The sequence below is a fragment of the Antechinus flavipes genome, chromosome 3 (assembly GCF_016432865.1).
Source record: "Antechinus flavipes isolate AdamAnt ecotype Samford, QLD, Australia chromosome 3, AdamAnt_v2, whole genome shotgun sequence".
NCBI classification, from domain to species: Eukaryota; Metazoa; Chordata; class Mammalia; order Dasyuromorphia; family Dasyuridae; genus Antechinus; species Antechinus flavipes.
Window position 1 is genome coordinate 120,569,027 of NC_067400.1, and position 25,940 is coordinate 120,594,966.

At 32.9% G+C, this 25,940-nt stretch overlaps 1 protein-coding gene across 5 annotated transcripts in view; it reads left to right on the forward strand.

The window, feature by feature from the left end:
• Positions 1-25,940, forward strand: part of LMO7 (LIM domain 7) — a 62,324-nt gene that overhangs the window by 16,481 nt on the left and 19,903 nt on the right. For 3 of the 5 annotated variants that reach the window (XM_051983937.1, XM_051983939.1, XM_051983938.1), the window contains 13 exons: positions 214-331; positions 2,457-2,599; positions 4,289-4,736; positions 5,392-5,700; positions 15,489-15,606; positions 16,767-16,928; positions 18,108-18,295; positions 19,612-19,672; positions 22,580-22,636; positions 22,792-22,833; positions 24,551-24,576; positions 24,913-25,017; positions 25,838-25,930. In XM_051983937.1, the coding sequence (XP_051839897.1) occupies positions 214-331; positions 2,457-2,599; positions 4,289-4,736; positions 5,392-5,700; positions 15,489-15,606; positions 16,767-16,928; positions 18,108-18,295; positions 19,612-19,672; positions 22,580-22,636; positions 22,792-22,833; positions 24,551-24,576; positions 24,913-25,017; positions 25,838-25,930 (1,870 nt within the window). The remainder of the gene's footprint in view (positions 1-213; positions 332-2,456; positions 2,600-4,288; positions 4,737-5,391; positions 5,701-15,488; positions 15,607-16,766; positions 16,929-18,107; positions 18,296-19,611; positions 19,673-22,579; positions 22,637-22,791; positions 22,834-24,550; positions 24,577-24,912; positions 25,018-25,837; positions 25,931-25,940) is intronic. The other 2 variants (XM_051983940.1, XM_051983935.1) reach the window with 2 other exon arrangements.

The window sequence follows — 25,940 nt, forward strand, 5'->3', positions numbered from 1 at the left end:
CAACATGTTCACAGTTGTATTTAGTGTTAGACTCTAATTTCCTGTTTTTAGGAAAATACCACTAATATTTATGTAATAGTATTATAAAATTATATTCATTAATTCCAAAAGTGCTCCATAGCAATTTAGATGAAACCTCCAGGTGCATATCCAGTCTTCTGATTTTTATTTACTAGTGCATAATTTTGGTAATCCCAGATCTTTTTGTTGTAGGAGCAAATCCTTGAGTGATATCACTGCAGAAGATGTACACAGTATGCGCCAACTACGCTATGAAGAAATGCAGAAAATAAAATCACAATTGCAAGAACAAGACCAGCAGTGGCAGGATGTAAGTACTTATTCCTAAAAAGTTAAGGGAGGGGATAGTGAAGTGTGTCATGGGTTTATAAATTTATATGACATTAGAAATACTTTTCCTGTACACTTCTTAAAATCAGTCTGTAGTCAATTATTACCCTTCCTTTGCATCACAGTATTATATTTTGGTTGGTTTCCTAATACAGCTCTTACAAATTTTGGATTTATGTTTCAATATTAATTTTGATAATGTTTCTTTTCTCTTATAATATTCTTAAAATTCTAATCTCTTTGAGTGTAAGAGTATGTATGTATGTGTGTGTGTGTAGGGGCATGGTCAACTATTTCTTAGCAGGAAGGAAGGTTGAGATTCAAAAGATAGTTGTTGGTTGGGATATCCAGGTTAGATAAACTCATAGAAGTACCATCTCATTGTCTACTTAAAGAATAATACTTGGTTGTCTTTATATAGCTTTTTGTAGTTTCAGAAGAAGTTTACAAACATTAGCAGAAGGCCCAGGAGAAAGTATTGGAGGCCACTGAAATGTCTTATATAAAGAGACACTATAGAATGGATTTAAGAAGTCAGGGGAAAAAAAGACCTGAGTAGTCAAATGAAAATTCAAAGGCTTTTGAAATTCAGGGAAGTTACAAATGTCAACAATTGCTGAAAAAGTATTTAGCCTGGATGTTGAGGGGTTACATGTGAAATTTTCAAAAGCAGAACCTGTGAGAACTGAAAGGTTTAGAGGAATGTCACCAGGAAACAACAGATAAAATGTTTGAATCTAGCAAGACTTAGGAGCTTTCAAGTTCAATATTAAGATGCAAAGCATGGAATAGTAACCAAACTGGATGAAGAGGTCAACTGATAAGCTTTTTAGGACCTGATCATGTGTAAATCTGGGCTTTAGAAGAGCCATAGAAAATGATGCTTTAATAATGGAAATGTCTGTATTTTCCACACTGCTTTTAAAGACTACTCATTCTGTAAGCTTTAAGTTCTCTGTTTCATTGAGGACAAAAAGCTTCACTGTGAAGAAATGGTGACTTGGCTTCACTTTCCCTAAATATGTGGTAAATTATCAGCAGGGAGGCGAGATAAGAAGTAGCCTGATACAGGAACATTCCTATAAAGTGTTAAGCCAAATTAAAACTCAAGTGTACTTCACTAAATGTTTGCTAATGTATCCCATTTTATTCTTATTTAAAAAATGGAAAGAATTCATTCTGATGTGTTGCTGGCAGTTTGGGGTCAAGGACTGCAATAATTACTTGGCTTCATATACACAGCCTCATGTTGAGTGCCCTTTTTTCCCTCCTGGAAGCTGGGTTGATCATGAGATGGAATGCATAACCCAGTTTGGTATTCAGGTCCTTATATAGGTTTGCTCTTGCCCTTATTCAATATGGAGAATCTTCAGAAGTTCATATAATTTGTTGAGTTCTCCTCAGAATATTTGTAAATCCCTTAAGTAAAATTAAACTAACTTTCTTGGATTACTAAAGATCAAACTGTTTAGAATGATGGGTTAGAAAGACCCCCCACATTTTGGGGAACTGTAATATATTCATTTGTCATAAGGCCTTTTTGGGCCCTGTCATATTTGCTTGTTCCTTGTGGTACTTTATCACTCAATTGCTAAAGTCACTATTAGTTGGATTTTTTAATATTAAACCATTTTATAGATTTAATGTCTCTAAAAATGTTAAATGAAAATGAAGTTTAAAAGTTCAATAGTGTTTCTGACTAATTTATAAGCATTTACTTTTCTTTGTGAAATGAGCAAGTTATTTATCTAAAAAACAAAAATGGGGTTTAATTTATTAGGTAAATTTTGGGAGAAAGAAGAAGGGAAGAGAGAGAGAGAAGAGACAGAGAGAAAGGAGAGAGAGAGAGAGAAGAGACAGAGGGAGAGAGAGAAAAAAGGAGAGAAGAAAGGAGGGAGGGAGGGAGGGAAGAAGGAGGGAACGAACAAACATGGTTGTTCCTTGGAACAGAAACGCTAAGTATATAAAGGAAAATTAGGGCACCTTGGCATCTAGTTTTAGTAAATAGTTTCAATTCTGTAATGAGATACTCTGGTAGTCTCTAATTGCTAGACAGAAGCGTATAGAAAGTCAGGTATACTTGTGCTAATGTGATTTTGTGTTAGGACCTAGCAAAATGGAAAAATCGTCGAAAAAGCTATACTTCAGATCTACAAAAGAAAAAGGAAGAGAGGGAAGAAATTGAAAAGCTGTCTCTTGAGAGGTCTCAGAGGAGCTCAAAAACATTTGGAGAAATTCTCCAGGACCGGTAAGAAAACTTATTTTCATTTGTACTTTTAAATGTTCCCAATTTGAAACCAATTGCATTTTAGTAGTTGCATTTCATAGAAGTTACTATTAGAAATGGATGTTTTCTTTTCTTTTCTCTTTCCCTCAATTTGACATAGTTGTTGTTTAGAAACTATTGACTGGCAGGTTAATTATTTGTAAACCTGTACTCTGAAATGCAGTGAAAATATTCAGGGTTTTGTTCTAAGTGAAAAAAGAAACAAAAAATCTAAATAGGATGTAGAAAATAGTGCTATGGCCTTATGAAAGCATTTTGTGCTTAAAATAGGTATTAATTTTAATTGAAATATTCTTTTGTCATTTCACACTAAGAATGAGCAACTGCCTATGTGGAAAATACTTTTTTTATTAACTAATTTTTCACATTTTATTAATTATTTCATCAAGTGTACTTATCTGATGAAATGCACATTCCTTCTTCCTTTTAGTTTGAATAATGCAATTTTCCCCTTAAAAACAACAAAAAAAAATTATTATCTGAACTATGATTTTTTTGTGTTGCAAAAGTTCACAGAAAAGGACATGTAAATTTTTCCTCTATGCAATTACTATATGAAACCCTTTGATACTTGCTTGCCAAAGAGAAAGTAAATATGCCTTAACAATAATGTATAAAAGGAAATAGGCTAGTGAAATTCAACAACACTCTCTTTGTGCTATGGAAACCAGCTATAACCATAGTTTTATTCCTTTCATTGCTATAGGCTGAACATGAAAGTTTTCTGCTTATATAACGAACATTTTATATTCAAATTAACCCCTTTATGAATGTAAAACACAAATGTGAATCAATTATTTCTAGTAGAGTTTTACAGAGTTGGATGAAAAAAGATACTAAGTTGAAACTGAGAAAGGTCTTTACAGCTCCTTGTGGCTCTTTCATCGCTGTTTTTCATTCATAAAGAGTAATAATAATAATAATTTTAGAAGAGACAAAAATTTTGCTTAAAATTTGTTTAGTCAATCTATATATAAAAATATGTGTATATGTGATATACATGTGTATATACACATGTAAATGTATGTGTATATTTGCATATATAATATATTTTAAAGGAAGACATACCATATGCTAATGTTTTTTAGGACATTTTTTTCCTTTAGGATGGATGGGGGTGGGTGGGAAGAATTGTTCAATTTCTAGCAAATAAAGCTGAAAAAAGCCACAGGGAGGCTATCCAGTCACTTAAAAGTATACACACACTGGTGTTAGTCACTTCTTTCTTGAGTCCTGAAAGGAACAGCACAAGCTATTTCCCTCTTTTCTCTCCTCCTTTCCTTTCCTAATTCCTAAATATAATTATTGTGTATTTATTCTATTTTTGTGTTAGCTATATAAATAATATAACTCTGCTTTTGCACTAGTGCTGGGCTGTAGTTTTACCAGTTCATACAATTACTGGAAAGAGCTTGAGTCTTAAGAGGTAAAAAAAACTGTTTGAATCTTGATACTTGTATTTGCTACCATAACAACACTGGCAAAACCCGTGTCCTCCCTTGCCCTCATATTCCTCATCTTTAACATTAATATAATATTTGCAGTGTTTCCCTCATAGGATTATTGTGAGGGAAAATGTATAAAAGCAATATAAAATGTATAAACCTGAAGGCAATATGAAAATATGAAGTTATATTCTTCTCCTTTAAGGGAAATCAGGAACCAAGAAACCAACAGTCATCGTTGGAAAACATTTGATTCTGAGAGAATGTATTCTAATGATGAGATATTCAATGAAGCAAAAATGTCTCCTGCGCCAACTTTGACAAGAGAAAGTTATGTGAATGAGGGAAGAGAGAAGGAAGTAACTTATAGTTCAGAAAGTAGTAAAGAAGATTCTTCAAACCTTCCCAAGATGGAGAACTATGAAACAGCTGAAATTCAAGTTCCTTCTCAAAGCCTGACAGAGAAACAGAGCTCAGCCTCAGCTTTGTCTTCCAACCATTCACTGAATACACAAATGGGACCTGCTCGGGTTTCAGCATCTCTCCCCAGAAGTTACCAGAAAACTGATACATCTAGGTTAACATCGGTGGTTACGCCAAGACCTTTTGGTTCCCAGTCAAGAGGGATCTCATCACTTCCCAGATCTTATACGGTAAAACTCCTCTGGGTTGTTCATTAATTTTTCTTTAATAATAAGATATTGTGGGTACTTGTGTAAATAGATTTAAATTACCTGTTGTTGGTCTCCATAGAAGATTCAAATTAAGTAAAAGTTTTACTTTGAGATTTAATTGAAATTTAATACTTAAAATAGAAATGTATTTTTAAAAGGGAGGGATGGAGAACTTGCTGGGCTCAGTCATCTTTGAAAGTGTTCTGCAGCATTTTGGAACAGTTTTGTATAGAATAATGCCTAAGGGGAATGAAAATGACTTTAAGACTTTTGAACATGAATGTCTTGGGTTTTTGTGGCATGGATCTAAATTAATACTACATGTTATGGAAAATTAGTTTAAAAATGTTTTTCCTAATTTTTTCCCACTTGTTTGGATAGATAGCAATTAATAGGCTATTTAGTGTCTGTATATGTTACTTATATATTTCTCTCTGAGAAGGTAAACAGCAACAAATGTGTGTGAGGGAATAGTAGCTGAGGGTAGGGTCTTTGTGTACACTATTTTATCTAAACTGATAGGCAGTGTAGAAACTTAACATTTTTAAAGAAGACAAAACGTAATAAGGAAGAAAGGGGGGAATAAAACCAAACTGAATTACCCTGTCAAAATGATGTGATTCTCTCAATTTAGATGGATGATGCTTGGAAGTACAACGGAGATGTGGAAATCACTAAAATAATTACAGAAAGTTCAAAAAGTAGCTCTTTCTCAAAATCAGATGACAACCAGCTTCACTCAAGCTCAGCCTTAACAAGTGTTGAAGAGGGAGCAAAAGAAAGTGAGAAGAAAACACTACCTGCTACACCCTTGTGTTTGCCCATTTCCCAGGAACATGATGCTTTCCCTAAATCGGAACAACCTTTAACATCAAACTCTTTACCGGTTTCTGGATCTTTAGAAGGGAAAAATTCTTCATCACCTGAGCCTTCAAGGACAAAGGTGAGTTTGGATTGTTTATATCCATAGCAATTCAGAACTCCTAATATAGTATGGGAAATACCATTATGGAAATCTGGAAGATGCTTTACTTAGGTCTTTTGTGGTCATTAAGAGAATGATAGCATATTTCATCTCTAATGAATATTGGGAAAAAGTAACCTTGTAAAGTTCTCATCACGCTTCAGAAGCATAAAGACTGCTTGGACTAATCTCCATGGTTCACTGAATTTTTCTGTCTACTTGTTTGAGCACCTTTTTGACTATTATTTCTCTACATGTGATGACTTGGATCTCAATGGTCCATACTGGAATTATTTGCAGATGTAAGGTATATTTAGGTTAGGGCAACCTTTTCTTCATGAAGGGAGCTTTAGATCTATGGTTTCAGGGACCTCAAAGATATTGGGAAACATTTTATGGTAGGTATTAGCCTTTCTTTTCCACCTTTTTTACTCCACTGAATTTAGTAATTTATCTGGAACTGTATTCCACCATTAATAATGCTTTCTTTAATGGGAATATCTAAAATAAATTGTGAGAATAAGAATTGTTAATCTAAACATATTTAATCCCCCAAATAACCAATAAACACATTAAAAAACCCAAAACTAACATCACTGTTGATGGATCATTTCATAATTTTTCAAATTCGAGAATTTATTTATTTATTGGTTGCTGAGGCAATTGACATTAAGTGACTTGCTCAAGGTCACACAGCTAGGATGTATTGAGTATCTGAGACCATATTTGAACTTGGGTCCTCCTGACTTTAGGTTTGGTGCTTTAATCACTGCAGCACCTAGCTGCCCCTAAATTGGAGAATTTATAAGATTATTGAGTAATGAGTTCTCTCATTATTAGGTAATGAGTATATTGAATAAAGACCTTTTTAGTTGCTAATGGCTTTCTCTCCTCTTCTCTTTTCTATCCCCTTTTCAGTCTCTCTCCTTTGGATTTCTCTCTTAATCTTTATGTACCTGTTTCTTTCTCTCTGTTTTCTCTTCTTTCCCTTTCTCTTTATTCCTCTCTCACCCCCTTCCCTTTCCCTCTTCATTTCTCATTCCTCCTCTTTGTTTCTCTTTCCCTATCTTCCCCTTGTCAACTCTTCCCTCCTCATTTCTTCTTTTGTCTTTTTATCTTCATTTTCTCTCTCTTATCCCTTTGTCTTTTCCTTCTCTTCCCCTCTCTTTCTTCCTATTGTACATGATGAAAATCAGCAAACAATAAAAATCACACAAGAATAGCTGATCATTTCACTGATATTAGACATTAAGCAATACTTTGTAGTTCTATTGGATTTATCTTATGTTTTCATGTTAGGCTTTTGTTGTTTTTGTATTCCGGATAGAAGGAAGAAAAAACTAAATACCTATAGTGAATATATGAGGGAGATTTCTTTAAATAACTATAAGTAGTCTCTCTGTATAAAATAATCCCGGATTTCTTGTAAGCAATAATTTAAAACTTTAAATTGTTAAAATCACAAAGCATGAGTTATTTTATTCCTTATTTATTAAAAAAAAAGACAATATTTTACTAGGGCCATAGAATTCTTAACAGGTGAGGAAGAAAATTCCTATACTTTAAAAAAACAAGGTGGAGGCTGAGATATAATAATGAAAGTGGAAAATCATTCATTTATATGGTTACTAATGAGTATATTTATCTCTAATCTATTTGATTTCCTGTGTTTCTTACATAAAAATGCTCTTCTGTAGGTGGCAAATAGTCCCTTTCTTAAGCATGGCAACAGATGAGATGACCTTCAAGGTTTGAGAGAGAATAGATGTAGAATGAAGGTATTCTACATTTTAGAAATTAATGTTTTATCTCTCTAGGAAGGGTTTCATCATTAGTGCATATAGCTGCTCCTTTGTCACTAAATTCAAAATAGAAAGCCCTGAACAAAAGAATGTTGCATTTGATGCATGAACCCAAAAAAAGTATCTGTAAATTATTTTGTGTGCTTTTTTTTGTATATTTGTAGGTATTAATATTGCAGCTGTGAGGAATCACCTATCTTTAGATATTAGGTGATTAGCATTGTGCTTGGTGATATAGGGAGTTAGATGCAATTAATATATAATCCTTACTCTGGGGGGAAGTTTATGTGGGAAGACCAGATATACGAACATAAGGACCATTTACAAGTATACAGAGAAGCATGTAATCAGTTGATTGATAAATATTTATTAAGTTTATACTATATATCATGTACTATGCTAAGTGCAGGGAATGTAAAGAAAAATGAAAATGAGACCTTCTTTTCAGGAGGTTACATTCTAATGAGGGAGACCATGTATAAAAATTTAGATGAATACAAGTCAAACAAAATACCTTTAAACTTACTTTGGGGGGAGGAACAAACAGTTGGTGAGACTAGAAAAGGCCTATTACTGTAGTCAATGAGTGAGCTGATTATGTTGCTCAGACTTTAAGTATAGGGATTCAGTTAAGGACATGCTCATTGGAGATTTGAAGTTTCTGAAAGGTTTCATGGAAGAGAGAATATTTGAAGTAGAATTTCCCTGAAAATTATACAAGCTTTCTAGCACCAGAGAAGGCAATGGACAGTATTTCAGGCAGGGCAAATGTAATATCAGAAATGAGGAAGGGAATCAATATGGTAAATGTTAGGAATATTAAGAAGATGAGATTGATCAAAATTTTTCTTTTGGGAGCATCCACTGATGGAATATCTGGAAGTTGCTGAAAGTTGTTAGGAATATATTAACATATAATTTGTGTGATTGATGACTTTAAAGTAGAAAAACAAAGTAGGAGGATATTAGCATTGTCTCAAGAATAAGGTGATAAATGGCTCATGTATAAGGCTTTTGAGAACTTAAAGGACTTGATAAAGGTCACATGATAAGTAGAAAAACTGAGATTTTAACCTGAATCTTTTGGCTCCAAATCTAATACTTTCTTTTGTAATATTTTTTATTATTATCTGATAGAGACACTTAATAAATGCTTATTGAATTGAATAAATTCCTTCCTGTTATTGCTTATATTTCATTTATTGCAGATTCTCACCCTATTTGGCAATCCTGCTGCTCTCCTTCCTCCCTGTTACCTATAAAGAACATTAGTTTTTGCTTTAATATATCCTAGAAACACTCTGAACAGCTAGGTGGCATAATGAATTGGCACTTGAATCAGGTGGTTCTCAGTTCAATTCTAGTCTCAGACAGCTGGCTTTAACTAGCTGTGTGATTTTGGGCAAGTTATACTTTTTCTTTGTCTCATTTTCCTCATCTGTAAAATGGAGAAGGAGATGACAAACTACTCCATTGCCTTAGCAAGAAAATAGTTATAGTCACTGGATATCTTACCCCCAAACTGCTGCTACGCCTTCTTTTGCAAAAGACCTCATTATTTTTCTTATCTGAGAACTTTTCTCTCCAATTCCTATGAATAAGATATGTTTTGGATAATTAATCTAGAATAGAGTTATTTGTGTTTCCTCTGAGACATGGGGAGTGTTTCCTAAGTCTTAGTGAAGTTTTAAGCTTAAGTAGATTTCATAACTTAAAATGACACTGAGAATTTTGGAAAATTGCTTTTGATCATAAGTTGAGATGGTGCAGTGTATAGAGAGGGGGGAGTGGAGCCAGAAAGACCTGAATTCAAATGTAGATTTAGACACTTAGCTGTGTGACTCTTGGCAAGTCACTTAACATTTCCCTACCTCAGTTTCCTCAACTTTAAAATAAAGATAATAATAGCACCTATCTTTCAGGATTATTGTGAAGATCATATGAGGTGATTATAAAATGCTTAACATGGTGCCTAGTATGTAGTAGGCGCTTAATAAATAGTCATTCCCATCTCTTCTATAAGAAAAAGGAGATGGAAAGGAAAGAACATACAATGCATATTTCCCTTATTTATTGCTCATTGTTGCTGGTGACTAAAACCCTTACAAAGTATTTAATTATGAGACAAAAAAAGTAACCTAGTATTGTTCTCTGTTCTTTAATGGGCTCGAGAGAAGAAACCTTTGCCAAAAACAACATACAGTAGAATTTTTTTTTTTTTTGGCAAGACAATTGAGTCTTAAATGACTTTCAATAGGGTCACACAACTAGAAGTGTTAAGTGTCGGGACTTAAGTTGGGTTTGAACTCAGGACCTCCCGACACCATAACTGGTGCTCTATCCACTGTGCCATCTAATTGTCCTAAAATACAGTGGGAATTGAAAAGAAACAGATGACTAAGTCCCTTGGAAGTCAGCCTAGAATCAAGAAGTACACCTAAAGTTTATCTGTAAGATCTGGGATCAAGACCAATTGCTGAAAATTAGTATTTCTGTAATCTTAAGCAAGTCTATTTCCTCACATCTAAAATGGAGATTAAAATACCTGTAGCCCTTATTTTGCAGTTTTATTGTGAGGTTAAAATGGGATAATTTATGCCAAGTGTTTTGTTAATCTTAAGGCAATCTATAAATGTCTATTATTATTTATTAATATTTGATTCTCATCTTTGTATGTAATGGAAGTTGTTGTTGCTGTTTTCAACCATTGATCCCCTCTTTCTACTCTCCTTCCACTTTATCCTGCTCTGTTAGATGTAGGCTTAGATAGTTGTGTGACTCTAGGCAAGTCACTTAACATTTTTTTACCTCAGTTTCCTCAACTTTAAAGATAATAATAGCACCTATCTTTCAGGATTATTGTGAAATTATATGAGGTAATTATAAAATGCTTCCTCCATGAAATCCACCTTTTGTAATTGTCTTGGCTAATAGGGAAGAAGGAAATACTACACAGAACCAAAGAATTTCAAAGTTGAAAGAGACCGTAGCTGTCATCTAGATTAATCTATAGTCCACATTTCCTGTCTCTCATGTTTTCAACTACAACACACCCAATATGTACTTGTCCAGCTTTTTTGAGAGACTACCTCTTCAAAGAAAATACTATCTCCTATAGTGGCCCATTTATATGTGATGGTTAACTAAATAATTCTATGAATAAAGTATAGAACTTTAATGTTAAATGAACTTTTATGATTTGACCTGGGAAACAAGCACTTTTAATATGCTTTCTACAACAATTTTTAATATTAGAACTCAAAACACAGAAAAAATTGATTTGCAAACATGTTTTTGAACACAATGCTTTGCTAAGTTTAAGGCAAATAGTTGCCTTTTCTCTTATTTGCAATAGGCAGTTATGAAATAACAGAATGTTAGAGCTGAAAGGGATATAAGAATCCATTTAGTCTTGTCCCCTCATTTTATAGATGGAGAATATATTTTTGAGATTTCTCAGATTTGAGGATGCCAACATATATGTTTGTAAGTCATTTGAGGAAAATAGATCCGCTAATCCCTAATTTCTAGGTAGTTTTATTTCATATAAGTTCTATGAGTAGCAAAGCCTAGAGTTTTTTTTTCCTAATAACCAGTTCTGATTTTCCAAAAATAATAATAATGATAAAAATTTTAGTAAAAATGGGGCAAGGATTTTTAATAGTCATCAGTTTTATATACTTTTATAACACAAACTTATAATAGAGTACTTTATACTCTATTCTATACTAATATCCTATATACACTTTTATGATATTAGGGAGTGGGATATAAAGTTCAGATAAGACAAAATACCTCTGGAAATGTAGAATAGTAGAAAGAATATACCAACAAAATAGATGTAATTCACAAAGTTGCATAAATGTATTAGAAATTTTAAGAAAAATAGTCCTTATACAACCCTATATATTTTTTATTACAATTTTGTTAACACATCAGCTAGAAGATAAATTAGCAGCTGGGGAGAATCAGAGAAGACTTCCTAATACAGAGTTAGCACTTGAGTTGGACCTTAAAGGAAGTGTTAAACATTCTAGAGATGAAGAAGGAGATTCAGAAATTCCTGACAAAAGAAACAATCACTTAGTTGAAAAGCTTTTATTCTATGCCAAATTCTATATTTAGGCCTGGATAGACAAAGAAAGGCAAAAACAACCCTTGGCCTCAAGGGCCTTACATTTAATAAAAGAGATGATTTGTATATAACTAGGAACATATAAGATAATTGTTGAGATGGAAGGCAGTTTGAGAATAGAAGGCGTTTATCTCTGTTAAGGGGATCAACAAAATCCTCTATAATAAGAGCAAACATGAGATAATGACAAAAGCATAATGCCTAATCGGGGGTAGTATGTAATTCTGCTTTGTTTGAGGATAGAGGAAATAAAAAGGAACTGGCTGGGATAAAACTGGAAAGGCAGAAAGTTGTCAGATTGTTTAAATGGCAGGTGAAAGAATTTTACTCAGGCAATTGGGAAGCAGTAGATGTTTTTAAATAAACATTTAGGCTAAGTGCTGGGGATACAAAGAAATGTAAAAGCCAGTCCCATGCAAATAATTATATGCAAACTATAGAAAGATTAAACTGAAAATAATCCATAGAGGGAAAGGGACTACAATGGGTTTTGCTGATGAGAACAGAGAATGGAGGAGAGATTCAAGAAATGTTATAGAGGTGCAGTTGAAAAAATTTGATAGCCTGATTGGATATGAGAGGCAAGAGAGAAAAACATCAGGATTATGAACAACAAAGAGTGAATGATGATATTTGAGATACATATAGTGGTATCCAAAAAAGAAGCACATTTAATAGGAAATAAGCTCATGTAGGAACATGTTGAGTTTGAGGTACCCATGAAACATCTAACTATCATTATTTAAATCCCAGATTCTGGGATGACTTCATGTGGAGTGTGATAACTGTACATGGAGATTGTGAAATTATGATTTATTATCGATAAATGTTTGGTTTGTATACTTATTTTACATGCCTGTATATATGAGGTCATGTACAAATTTCTTGAGCAAAAAGGGGTCATAAGTGGAAAAAAAAATTTAAGAAGTCCTGATTTAAATAATAGTTTAAAATTCCAAAAACAATTATTTTAGTGAGTACCATATTGCCCATCCATTTCCCTCTCAAAAACCCAACAAAAACTAAAATTCCCCTTTTCCTTATTTTACTTTAGCTTATTCATATTTGAAGTCAGGCTTGTTTTCAAATATTGAAAAAAAAGGTTAAGCTTTCCAAGTATTAAGTAGTACATGAATGTACAAGACTTTGCTTTCATATCATCGCCTTGTATGGCCAAGAAAAATATTCACCAGCTAAATGTTTAATTAGACCCAGGAATTTAGTCTATGGCTACAATTTCAAAACTTTCCCCCTTATCACATTTTTAGACATAAGTCAATTCAGTATTTCTTTGCAGAATCATTTTAAGTATAAAACTATTGCTTTTGACCTGTATTTTTTGCACACATTGGCACTTCTGTTGTTACTTAGTCTTTCAGATAGATATTTGTTCAAGTGAATCCTAATTTAGAGACATTATCAATTTTACAAATGTTGATTAATAGATGATGATAAACATCTGCTCTGATCCTGCTGTAAAAAAAGAAAGTTAACATTTAAAATAAAATGCTTCTTTAGAGTTCTGCCCCCTTTCCCCACTTTTCCCTTTACCTTCCCTCTCCTTAAACCAATAACTAAGAATTTTAGCTTCTCCTTTTATAACCAATCAAAACAAAAATATAGAAATAATGATTTTTCTTCCCAAGGTTTTAAGAAAATGCCTGTTGGTGTATTTTTAGGGGAGGGAAAGAAATAACCTTTTCTGCTTCTTGTAATGAGCAGTTTACACATGAACATGATCAAAGAATTTTAGAGCTAGTGAGGGACAGAGCTCAAACTAGATCCCAGGTCTCTTGACTGCACTACTCCCCACCCCTTACTTCATTTTTTATTTCAATTACATTTAATTAATCTTTATTATTTTTTAAAAAAACACCACCACCACTAATAATAATAATAATAATAATAATAATAATAATAATAATAGCACATTTATGTAGCACTTTACAACTATTATCTTATTTGTTCTAATGACAACTCTTTGTTAATAGGCACTATTATTAATCTCGCTTCACAGATGTGGAAACTGAGTCTAAGAGCACCTAGTAATTTGTCCACTGTCACATAGTTGACAAGTATCTGAAACAGGATTTGAACCCATGTTTTCCTTACTCCAAGCTCAGAGCTTAGTCCACTCTACCATTTACCTGTCAATAGCTGCTATCCTTTCTCTTCACTGTCTCTGTTAGAGATCTTTTTCATTAAAATCTTCCAATAGAGATTTCACAATCTTCTCAGCAAATGGCAGTTTATCAGCCCATAATCCCTCTGGTCAGGAAGTTCCTCATGTTTTTCCCAAATTCCTCTTCATGTGGGTTAAACTCATTCCTTTTCATCTTCTCTTTGGTGTAAATGGATATTGGCCACTAACCACCATCTACAAAGTATCCTTTCATGTATTTTAAAGCTGCTTATTAAATCCCACCTCCCCTTCTACCCTCAATCCCCATCTTTTCCTTTCCCAGTTAAGTAACCTCAATTAGAACCTTGAAAATCAAACCTAGTATTTAATTTCTTGGCTTTACATAGCATTGAATTCTGTAGTTTTGTTGGCTTTTTAATTCTTATTTCAATTGGTAACAGTGGTAAAGATAGAAAGAAATCAACATTTACTGACTGCTCATTTTCATTGACTCATCACTAATTTCAGCATCCTTTAGTTTGGGGTTAAGGGACAGTACAATGAATAATCACTCTTCTTAGGAGGATATTTTAGTCTTCAACTAAACCTCAAATGTGATATTATTATTTAAAAATAATGAATTACGTGTATCTATATACATTTTTACAAAGTGCCTACCTCACAACAAACCTGTTGATAATTAATATAACGTGTTATTATACTAAATTTACAGATATGGGAACTGATCATAGATCTTAAAGGATTGCTTAAGGTCATGTAGGTAATAAGTGGCAACATGAAGATTCTAACTCAAAATCCAGCATGCATTCTCAACTCCAAATCCTACTGGAGTAATAGTGTTCAAGGTATTTTTTGATATGGTGGGATTTCCAGTGAATGTGATGAGCTCAAAGGGCATGGACCTTTTTTAGATTGGACCAATTCCTATGTAGCTGGACATGCACAGTTGCCTCCCTGATTAATGAATGACTTTAAATATCTTTGCTTCCTTTACTGAAACTATGTTTTGCAAAGATTCCGTTAGAGTAAAACTTTTTGAAGTTGCTTGTGGCCAATTTTTTATTAGATAGATGAGAGAAATACCATTATTCATCTTTGAAATATTGAGGATACTGTTGGGAACAAATCCATAAATCTTTTCCAAATGCATATACCATGTACCATGTACAGCCAAGTAATTAATTTGCATAGTCAACTTCCAAAGGATTTATACTCTTTCATAAATACTACTCCAGTGTATCTGAATACAGTCATTTTATGTAGGGTTCCCTAGGCTTATGAATAGGAAAATTTAGGCAGTGGATGTTATCTTTTAGAAAGGGCTATTTTTGGTTTAGCTCTTAACTGCCAAACTAATGAATTTAGGCAGTGAATTGAATTTAAGCAAAAAACAACATTTTCAATCTTTGCTTTGTCAGTGAAGATGTTATAGGTAGTGGGAGGAAAACCTCATATATTTTTGTGTATAAAAATGCACTGATATCTGAACCAGATATAAAACTATAATAAGTGAACAAACAAGAAGGTTTTACCTAGTTTGTGAAAGTAGAAAATTACTTTCCTAGTTATTTTCTCCTAAGATAATTAAAGTGTATTCTGTAAGCCTCCTTATTTACTTAGTGGATGGACTTTCCTCATGTAGATGCCAGATGACACCTGATCTCATTGTGTCGTGTTTCATTTTCAGGATCAGTTCAGTGATATGAGAATCATTATGATCCACCGCCCTGGGAACAGTGATGCTGACTTTGGATTTACAGTAAGATGGGATATTTCTGGAATCATCGTGCAATCAGTTGAAGCAGGTAAATTCCTAGTTTAGCCTTACTATGAACTTTATTCTCATATAGTATTTACAATAGGTGTAAACAAAGTTACTATGAATTTCAGACTGGAAGAGAGAATGTACATGAAAAAAAGTATAACAATGAAAGGAACTTTTCTATCTTCCCCTTGTCTTATTCAAACATTTTTTCTTCTAGATTCTCTTAAATTTTTATTATTTGTAAAGCTTAGCCTGATGTTTTTGAAATTTTATATTCCTAAGCACTAATGAAAGAATGAAAATTCAGGAAGTGTTTTTCCGTACTCCATGTTATTCCTACCTACACATATTTTAAATTATATAATTTATAGGTACTTGGAATATGTGAAGGTATAATTATTATGCTCCACAAATATTTGAGAGTTTCCCAAATAAAAATTCCTTCCTCTCCTGCATCCCCCCTTCTCTTTTGTCCACTGATGATTCTACATGTGTTTAGCTGGATTAGGGAAGGACCTTTGTAAAATATTTCCTGAACTCAGAGCTAACTCTTATTAGGTTTGAATAAATTTGATCATACACTTTTTTTTTTGGAAGGACTGGGGTAAGAGGGAAAACAGATATTTATTGTTCCAATGAATATTGGTAAAAAAAAATACTGATGTATTCCTTTAATTTTCAAAAGTAACTCATAGAAGGCAATAATTTTAATTGTTGGAGAATATTACTCTTAACTGAAAACATTTAATCTTTTAGTTCTCCTAATTTTTTGGCATTAGAGTTTGAAACTCAGTCTTGCATGTTTCAGAATTTTTCCATTTGGAAGTGACTTTTTAAAATTATTATGTGCTACAGTTTTTAATGAAAGGACTATTTTTTCTATAAACCAGATAACATTTTCTTGTCATCATGGTTTTAAGTTTTTTTTAAATAAAAATATCTACTAAAAATGGAATACCCTTTATTCTTATAATTAACACAAAATTTTTCACCTTATTTTTTATTTATTGCAAGACTTTATATATAATTCTATTTTGCCAATCTTTTTGTGTTTGCATATATTTTACCTGATTAATGATGGATGAAAAGTAGCACAATAGTTATTCTTTCACTCCCCTCCCCCCAAAATGAATATTCAGATTGACTAAAAAAAGTTGATCATTCAAACTGATATTAAATTTACTTTGAATTTTTTTTTAGGTAGCCCAGCAGCATTATCTCAACTACAGGTAGATGATGAAATTATTGCTGTTAACAACACCAAGTTTTCAAATAAGGACACAGATAAATGGGAAGAGATCATGGCTAATGCACGAGAAACTGGAAACTTAGTTGTAGATGTCAGACGTTATGGAAAAAATGGTGAGGAGTTATTTGTTTGATGTGTGGTGTGTAATTGTGTATGAGTGTGCAAGCACATACACATATGTGCTTATATTTGCTACATGGTGGGGATCTTGACTTACTGCCGCAACATTTTTTACAAAAAATGTTTTATGATAATGTGAAAGAATGTGAATGTTGTCTTTAGTGTGTTGTCTATAAACTTCTTCACTAGCAAATATACTGAAATTTATCATATCTAGGACCTAGTATGGACATTCTATCATGAATTCATGTACTAAAGGGTTTTGTGGTTGAGATTCTTCAATAATTCGTTATCAGCTTATTATTAATGCATTAATTGTTAGTTTACCTATATTCTACTTTTCAGTTTGTAAAGGAAAATAGGGTAGATTATGTTCTTGTTGTTGATTTGTAAGAAATATGTTAGTATTTCTTGTTACCATTCACAACTCTAATAATAATTCAGTGGATAAATGATCTTGTCAATGTAGTTACTCCCTCCAATATTGCATAGTGCAACTCATTCATCCCTTCTCATTATGTATGACTCTTTATTTCTTTCCATTTATTATTCATGGGGAACTTCCAATGTTCTGATAGCTTTCCTCTAGTCTTTTACTATTACTTAAGTACCAGTGTAGATCTTTGTTGTAATGGTAGTAGTGGTGGTGGTGGTGGTAGTGGTAATAGTAGTAGTAGTAGTAGTAGTAGTAGTAGTAGTAGTAGTGTGGTAATAGTAGTTGTAGTCATAGTCATAATTATAGTAGTAATTGATGCTTTATATAGGATGTTAAGATTTACAGGATATTCCATTTATATAATCTCATTTAATTATCTCCTTTTTGAGGAGGATAAATTACTTAGCCTCATCTCAATCATGACCAGTTTTTATTGATGATAATTTCATCATTTAATATAAAATCTTGGCATATGGTATATTTCAGTAAATTTGCTTGTATGTTTGGGATTTTGCTTTCATTTTTTATTTTTTTATTTTTTTTAAATTTAACCCTCTCTTTTGGGGAAGGTGGTCTGCTCAATGAAAGCCCTAACACATTTCTTTGCTTCCTTCCTGATTTATCTCTCTCAGTTTTATGTTTGCTTTTTTTTTCTTTGAATGTATTGTCAATAATATTGTTCTTTCCACTTTGACATTTATCTATACTCATTCCTTGATCTCGATGTGCCAATCAGACTGGGGCAAAGACCAACCTTCCCTGCCATTTATACGGCATAAAACTCTCAATCTCACCAGTATGGCTACCAAAATTATAGGTTCACCTGAAACTAAGTGGATTGATGCAACTTCTGGAGTTCACCATACAGACAAGGCTTCAAATCTTTCAATAAGAAGTAATTTCTCCGAAAGTCTTCAAAATTCTGTAAGTTTGATTTCTGAGAAGTAGAAAGTGGTTACATCAAGAGACTCAAATAGGGATTAAAAAGATTAGATTGGATTCCAATTGGGATCGGAAAGGGTTTAGATTTTGTGTTTAGCCAAATTATAATACTTTTTATTTGTCATAAGTTTTAGGAATGCTATATAGTAGTAACTTTGAATATAAAATTTAGGAATGCTTATAGTATTACATAATTTATGTGATGCTTTTGCATCACATAAAAAGTCAAAAGACTCCATAACTGAGTTGTTATTTATTTTTGATCAACCTTTTAACGTACTCATATGCCATTTATAAGAACTGTGTTAAGGAGAGGTATAGAATATGATGTCTTCTATTATATGTTTTTCAATTGCAGCTAAATTGAAAGAAAATGTTAAAGAATGTTTGCAATTTAAAGTTCTATAAAATGCTTACTGATTTTATGCAGACTATATTTACATATACTGCAACATTTGATGTCTTTTTACATGTGAGGGGAAAGTGAGAATTGAAAATTTTCAATTAAAAATATAATTTTTATGAGAAATTAAAAAAAAATTCTTTGAGTAGTTGTTTTGGGATGAGAGGTGGGGGGGAGGGTGGAAAAAGAGATAAATTGGAAACACAAGGTTTTGCAAAGGTGAATGTTGAAATCTACCTTTGCATGTATTTGGAAAAATAAAATACTATTAAATTTAAAAAAAAATTTTTTTTCCAATTTTTAATTTTGTTTATTTTTTTTTCAAGACTTTGAGCTTATGGGTCCTTCTCATTTAGAGTTGAGGGATAAAACTGTTACAGGCTTCAAGCTTTTTTTGTGCTGCTGTTTTCTTTTCTTTTCTTTTTTTTTTTTTAAATTTGTAAAAAATTTCTTGAAGCAGTTATTATAAAGAATTTTTCAAAAATAAAAGAATATTCTTTCTATGTAGGATCTAGATGCTTAATTTAAATGGAAATGTTTCTGTTAAATATTCATTTAACTTTCTTTTGAGAACACTATTATAATCTTTCTGGGACATTTTTTTACCTTCATTTCTAATGCAAACCATTGAATTGGGATGGCATTATGATTATAATGTTTCCTGGAGAATTATGACTGGTTTACCTTAAAACCATCAATTCTTGTAACTAATCATTAATCCTTAAGCAAAAGTTATAGAATACTGAAGTATAGTTAAGATTCATTAATAGCCCTTCAAACTTACCTCTTTTGAAAATGTTTTCACTTAATAGGAGTCACAATGTTAATTTGGTTCATGTATTTTTAAAACCCATTTAGAGAAAATAACATGAACCAACTTCTCTCCCTTTTACAGAATATGGAAACAAAAGGAATAAATGGCATAAGTGATGAAAATAGCTCTACTGAACCCAAAGGTAAATGCTCATGGTATCACACATCTATGTGGAAGGGAACAGGTGTAGTACTCAGATTCTGCTGTTGTAAAAATTAATAACTTTGAGTGAAATAAAAACTGACCTGCTGCAAGTTGAAACTAAAAGACTTAGGAACACCCAGATCCAATTGCAACCAGGTGGACTGGAGCTTAATTCCACTAAGTGCTGAATAGCTCTAGAATAGTGCTTGGATCATTGGCAGCAAGGTCTGGATCTCTGTGTGCTAATTGCAACTTTTTCTGATAGAATGGAAAAGGAAGACTAAGGAATCTTCTCTAGCTGAGATAAAATACTCACTCCAGATTTTGAAAGAGCTCTCTCTCCCTGTCCCTGTCTCTGTCCCTGTTTCTGTCCCCCTCCTCCTCTCCTTCTTCTTCTTCTTCCCCTCCCAGTCTTCCTCTTCCCCTCCCTCTCCTCTCCTTTTCCCCTTCCCCTCTTCCTCTCTTCTTCCTCCTTTCCTACTCCTTCCTCCTCCTCTTCCCTTCTTCTTCCTCTCCCTTTCCTCTACCTCTCCTCCCTCTCTCCCCTTCCCTTCCTCCTCTTCCCCTTCTCCTATCCCACTTCCTTTTCTCTTCCTTTTCCCTTCCATCTCCCTCTTCCCTTCCCTCTCCTCCCTTCTCTCCCTCTCTCTTCTCCCCCTTCTCCTTTCTCTCTTCTTCTCCCTCTCCTTCCCCCACTCCCCCTATAATCTGTCTGTCCATCTACATCTCTCCCTCTGTTTTTCTCTTTCTCTTACATAGATAATTTTTTTAGTGGGTGAGCAGCTAGATGGCACAGTATAGAGTTCTGGCTATGTAGTCAAAAAGATTCAATTTTGTGAATTTACATCAGGCCTCAGACCTTTCTTTACTAGCTGGGCAAGACCTTGAAGAAGGAAATAGCAAACCATTCCAGTATCTTTGCCAAGAAACCTAAAATGGGTATCACAAAGTGTCATCCATTAATGGAAGGAATGAACAACAATTTTGTAGTAGAATATAAAAGGGAATAGCTTATGTCATTTTGCCAATTCTTGCCACTATTTCTGTATCAGAGACTATTTAGGGATGTTAGTTTCTCTTTGTCAATTACTGTCAGTGGAAGCAACTTCATGTGAAGAAACAAATGAGAGGACCTTCATTTTGGGGGCAGCTTCATTGCATTGCAGATAGAATTTTTTCTTGCGTTCCTATCTTGCCTCAGATATTTACTAGCAGTGTGGCTTTACTTAAGTCACCTAACTCAGCATCAGTGTTCTCATTTGTAAAGTGGAAATAATAATAATATCTGCTTTCCAGGGTAGTTTTGGACAACAAATGACATAACATATATAAAGTCAATCAGACTAGTCAATTGACATTTATCAAGTGCCTGATGTCTATTGGGCATTGTTTTAGGGGATGTAAAGGCATTAAAAAATACACAAATAAGCAAACACATACAGACATGATACCTAGAAAACAAAAATAACTTCTCCCCCATAGTCCCTGTTATCTAGGAGCTCATATGCCAAATGGGGAGATAATATGCAACCAACTATGTACAAACAAGGCAGTCTCAGAGGAAAGGCACAAAAGTTTGTTTCAAAAATGTGAAAGTACCATGTAAATGCTAGCTATTATTATTGAGAGGTGTATTATATGCTACTAACCTTGGAACTATATTGGTATTAGTCTGCCTTAATACATTCTTAGGTTTGGTACCTTTGAACATGAAATGCTCAGGTATGGAAATTTTGTATGAATTTACAAATTAACCACATCTCTCCCTTCTCTTTTACATAGCCTTTAAAAAAATTATGCTCTGAATAGATGTTAATTTTTTTTTGATTTGATATTTTCTAGGATACATTTCATATTGAGAAGCTTTTTATAAAAATCACTTTCCTTGTGTTTATGATTCTGTTAGGTTTAGGCCTAATACTTCTGGATTTTACTTCAAGATTCGTATATAAAAAGAAAGGACCAAAACTTTTGACTAGTAAATTAGTAGCAATTGACAATATTCATTACATTTTTTCTGATTAATCCAGGTGGGATGATTTTTAGGTAAAGACCATGTGAAAAATTGATGGGAGATACTAGAATAAAAGTTATTCTTCTTGTTCTGTCATCTGATTAGTCTTTTTCATCTTATCTCTAAGATCCTGAAACTGGAACTAGATTTTCTAGAAACACTGATATATTTTTGAAAGAATTAATTTTTTAAACCTATTTTCATATTCTAAACTCTCCTCCCCTACAATTTAGTAGTCATTTCTTATATTCTTATGTGGTAGCTTTCCTCTCCTTTATTAGTAGTTTGCTATTGTAGATAAAGTAAGATGAAAACAGTTCTGTTATTAACAGTAGCTCTTGTAAATAGAGAGGAGCTTACAATTAATGCATAGTGGATTTTAAAAAAGAAAGTTCCCTACAGAATACACTCAATCTGGATGGGAAATGAGAGCCTTTAAGTTGGGTATTGGATACTTTGATTGCCATAGTGTTATATCCCTCTGCTAAAATGTATTACTGAATAGTTTACTACATTTACTAATTTGAATGCTAAGTAACCTACTAAAAAGATCTGTGTATGTGCATTAAAGCATTCCATATCCTCCATTGCCTTCAGTTTTTTTTTTTTTTTTTTTTTTAAGTTAAGCTTCATGACTACCTCATGAAGCAGGAAGCTCCTCATCACTGAAGGCAGAGGCTACTTGTCTGTGATGGGTGTTAGGGACAATTCATGTTCCCTAAGGAATGGGACATTCAACAAGCATTTTTAAGTGCTTATTGTGTGCAAGATGATGTTAGTGGTCGCTTCCAGATGTCAAATTTTATATAATGTTATTTGTTTTCCTTGGGTTATAGATGAAAATGAGTAAAATATGATATTGATTTATTTTTTTTTTCATTTTTCAACTAGCATCTGAACCTATTTCTTTGAAAAACTTAAAAAGGCGATCACAATTTTTTGAACAAGGTAAATTGCACAGCTCACAATTCATGTACTTTCATGAAATTGTTCCCACTATATTTTCTTCTTGACTGGTCTGTGGTGCTGGGTACTAAGCCTCTTCAACATCATTTATTGTTGTTATGACCAAGCAACATAATCCATTTCCATTCTTTCCCCAGGGTCATCAGGTTTTTCTTACAGTTCATGGGTCTACCTTTGTGGTAATGGGTCTTTGTGTGTCCTTTTTATACCTGTAAAACTTTTTTCCCCCTCCTAAACTGAAATGCTGTTGAAATAAAAAACAAAAACACAACACTTCTTTCCACTGAGTAACAGTAAGAAATGAGGAACTTTGTTCAAGCCTGACTGTTTCCTATATAATGGATACTACTAGATTATACCAACATATACTTAATGCTAAATTTTAAAGTGTTTTTGAAATAGTTGCATTTTTGTTTTGAAGCTAGCTTTTTTAACAGTAAAGATCAGATTTTGTTTAGAGGGGATTCCTCCTCCCCCTCTCCCCCCCAAAAAAAAGAGAGTCCTGGAAAAAATTGGTGCTTGTGTGCTGCCAAGTTAATTTGGGAAGTGACTTAAAATAGCTCAATTATGGAAGCAGGAAGCATTGGAGTCTAAATTTCTGAAAAATATTCTATGTTGGTATAGTCCTATGGAGCCAATGCCTTTTGTTGTGCTCTCTGCATGCTATATTTTTTTCACATTTTCATATTTGTCTAATACTTTACCTTAATAACTGTCATGTCTCATCTTTGTGTTGTCACGAGAACTTAAAAATAAGAGCCAACATCTAGAATGTGGTAGCACATTCAAATTAGGATGTGTTGCTGATTTCTAATGTTACTGCTTCTTACTTTTAAGATTAATGAAATATTTACAAACTAGCTTGATGACAACTCTTATTTTATTTTATTTTTTTGGTTTGAACATATTAAGTATGAAATTGATCACCCATTTCTTCTCTAGTGCATTCTAAGCTCCTTGTTGACTTGTAAATCAAATAATCCAATCAAATTTTATCATTGAATATGGGTAAATTGTATTTCTGCTCTCATCTTAGTGTTTGATTCTTTTGCTAAAATACAATGTTCTAAAGCCAAATAACTTGGAATATTGTACTCCTTACCCCAACTTGCTAAGATAAAGCAATTAACTCTTCCCCCATTCTAGTTTTAGCAGACTTTTCTCTAATGGACATTTTTCAGAGGAGATGATTTAAAAAAAAAGGTTTTGAAACAGTTTTGTTTTAATGTGAAAAGTTATAAATATCTATTAAATCATTTACTAATTCCCTATGTTTTAGAAAAAAATAAGAAATACAGTGTGGTATGCTTTTTAAAAATTTTTATCAGAGAGAGAGAGAAAGAGATAGATAGATAGTTTAAAGAACAAAATAAAGATTTTTAATTTTGAATTTCACTGTAAGGGGAATAGTGAGTATATTTATAGTGGTTAGGTTTTGATTATAAAATGAAATTTAAATCAATATAAACACTTAAGACACTACTTGTATTGCAGTATACTATGTATTAGAGAACTTTATGTTGGTTGGTTCTAGCTGACCCTCAAACTCTTTAGGTGCTATAAAAACATCTTCCAGTATTATGGCAAGCCCTGTCTATGAAAAGGAGAACATTGGAAAGTTTCCTTGTAAGTTTAGGGATATACCAACAAGTTCAACTAAACTATTATTCCTAGGGATTAGGACCACTTTTACCTTTTTTTTTCCCCACTAATATTGTGAAACATGGCTAGTTCTTGATAGAAGTCAGGAGTGAATAGGTTTAAAAAAAATCCACTTCACTTAAAAGATAGAATATTGATGCTAAAGGTACACAGCAGTATCATTTTTAGGGAAGGGAGAATATCCATGTAGTAAATTTCTAATTTAATGTTCTTTTTTTCCCCATTATAATACAGGAAGTTCTGATTCTATGGCACCTGATGTAAGTAGCATTTATTTGTTGAACTGGAATAGATAAAATGAGCCTGGTGGGTGGGATTGCTAATTTCTCTGCAAAAATACTTATTATTCTTTGGTATAAGTTGCATGAAGTATTAGCCAACTATTTTTGTGAATTAAGACATTAGTGGTTTTAAAAAACTACAAATTAAAAACTTCACAAAACATTTAGTGTAGATTAAAGAAAAGTGAGATAAGCCTATAAATGATAATCTTGCATTTTTCATTGCTCAATTTAGCATTTCACCTATCCACATTAATTTAATAAGTTATATATCTCCTTTCCCCCTTTTCCTACTGACTCTTTATAAAATGTTAGCTTCCAGTTCCAACCATCAGTGCTCCCAGTCGCTGGGCTTGGGATCAAGAGGAAGAGAGGAAACGACAGGAAAAATGGCAAAAAGAACAGGATCGTTTGTTGCAGGTAAAGTTGAATTATATAAATGATCAGAGCCTAAATTTTGTTTATTGTCTTGCTTACTCAATCCTACAATGTATTCAAAAGCACTGCTAAAAAGGGATTATTTAAAAAGAAGTTGAGATTAAGTGACTTGCCCAGATTCACACAGCTATTATGTAATAAATATCTGAGGATTTGAACTCAGATTCTCCTGAGTCTAGAGCCAGTATTCTTATTTTATCCACTGTACTATCTAGCTGTCCCAGGTCATATACTTTCTTTTCTTTTTCTTTTTCTTTCTTTCCTTTTTTTTTTTTTTTTTTTTTCCTGAGGCAATTGGAATTAAATGACTTGCCCAGGGCCACACAGCCAGGAAGTGTTAAGTGTCTGATCAAATTTGAACTCAGGTCCTTCTGACTTCAGGGCTGGTATTCTCTCCATTGTGCCACTTCCCTGCCTCATAATATACTTTCAAAAAACAAAACAAAACAAAACAATACCATACTTAATTTTTTCTTGATCTTTCAATATCCATGAAATGCTAATTTTCTTTATTGCATTTCCTGCCTGACAAAGTTCTGTAATTTTTAAGTATATAATTTTTAATGAATGGTTAAAAAAAAAAGTATAGGATCTCATTGTCTATTTTAATGGAACTCAGGAAATTTGATATCTTTGGATTTGTGTGTGATAGGTTAAATTTAAAAAGGAAGAACTCTTTATCAAATGAAACATTATTGATAAAAGTTTAGAGTTGTTAGTAACCACTGCTAACTTGAAAAGCCACTAATTTAGAAATAAAAATATCTTCCTTTGATGATTAACATTCTGCTTTTCTTAATAGGAAAAGTATCAACGTGAACAGGAAAAACTGAGGGAAGAGTGGCAGAGGGCTCAACAAGAGGCTGAGAAGGAGAACTCAAAGTACTTAGATGAGGTAGTATTGG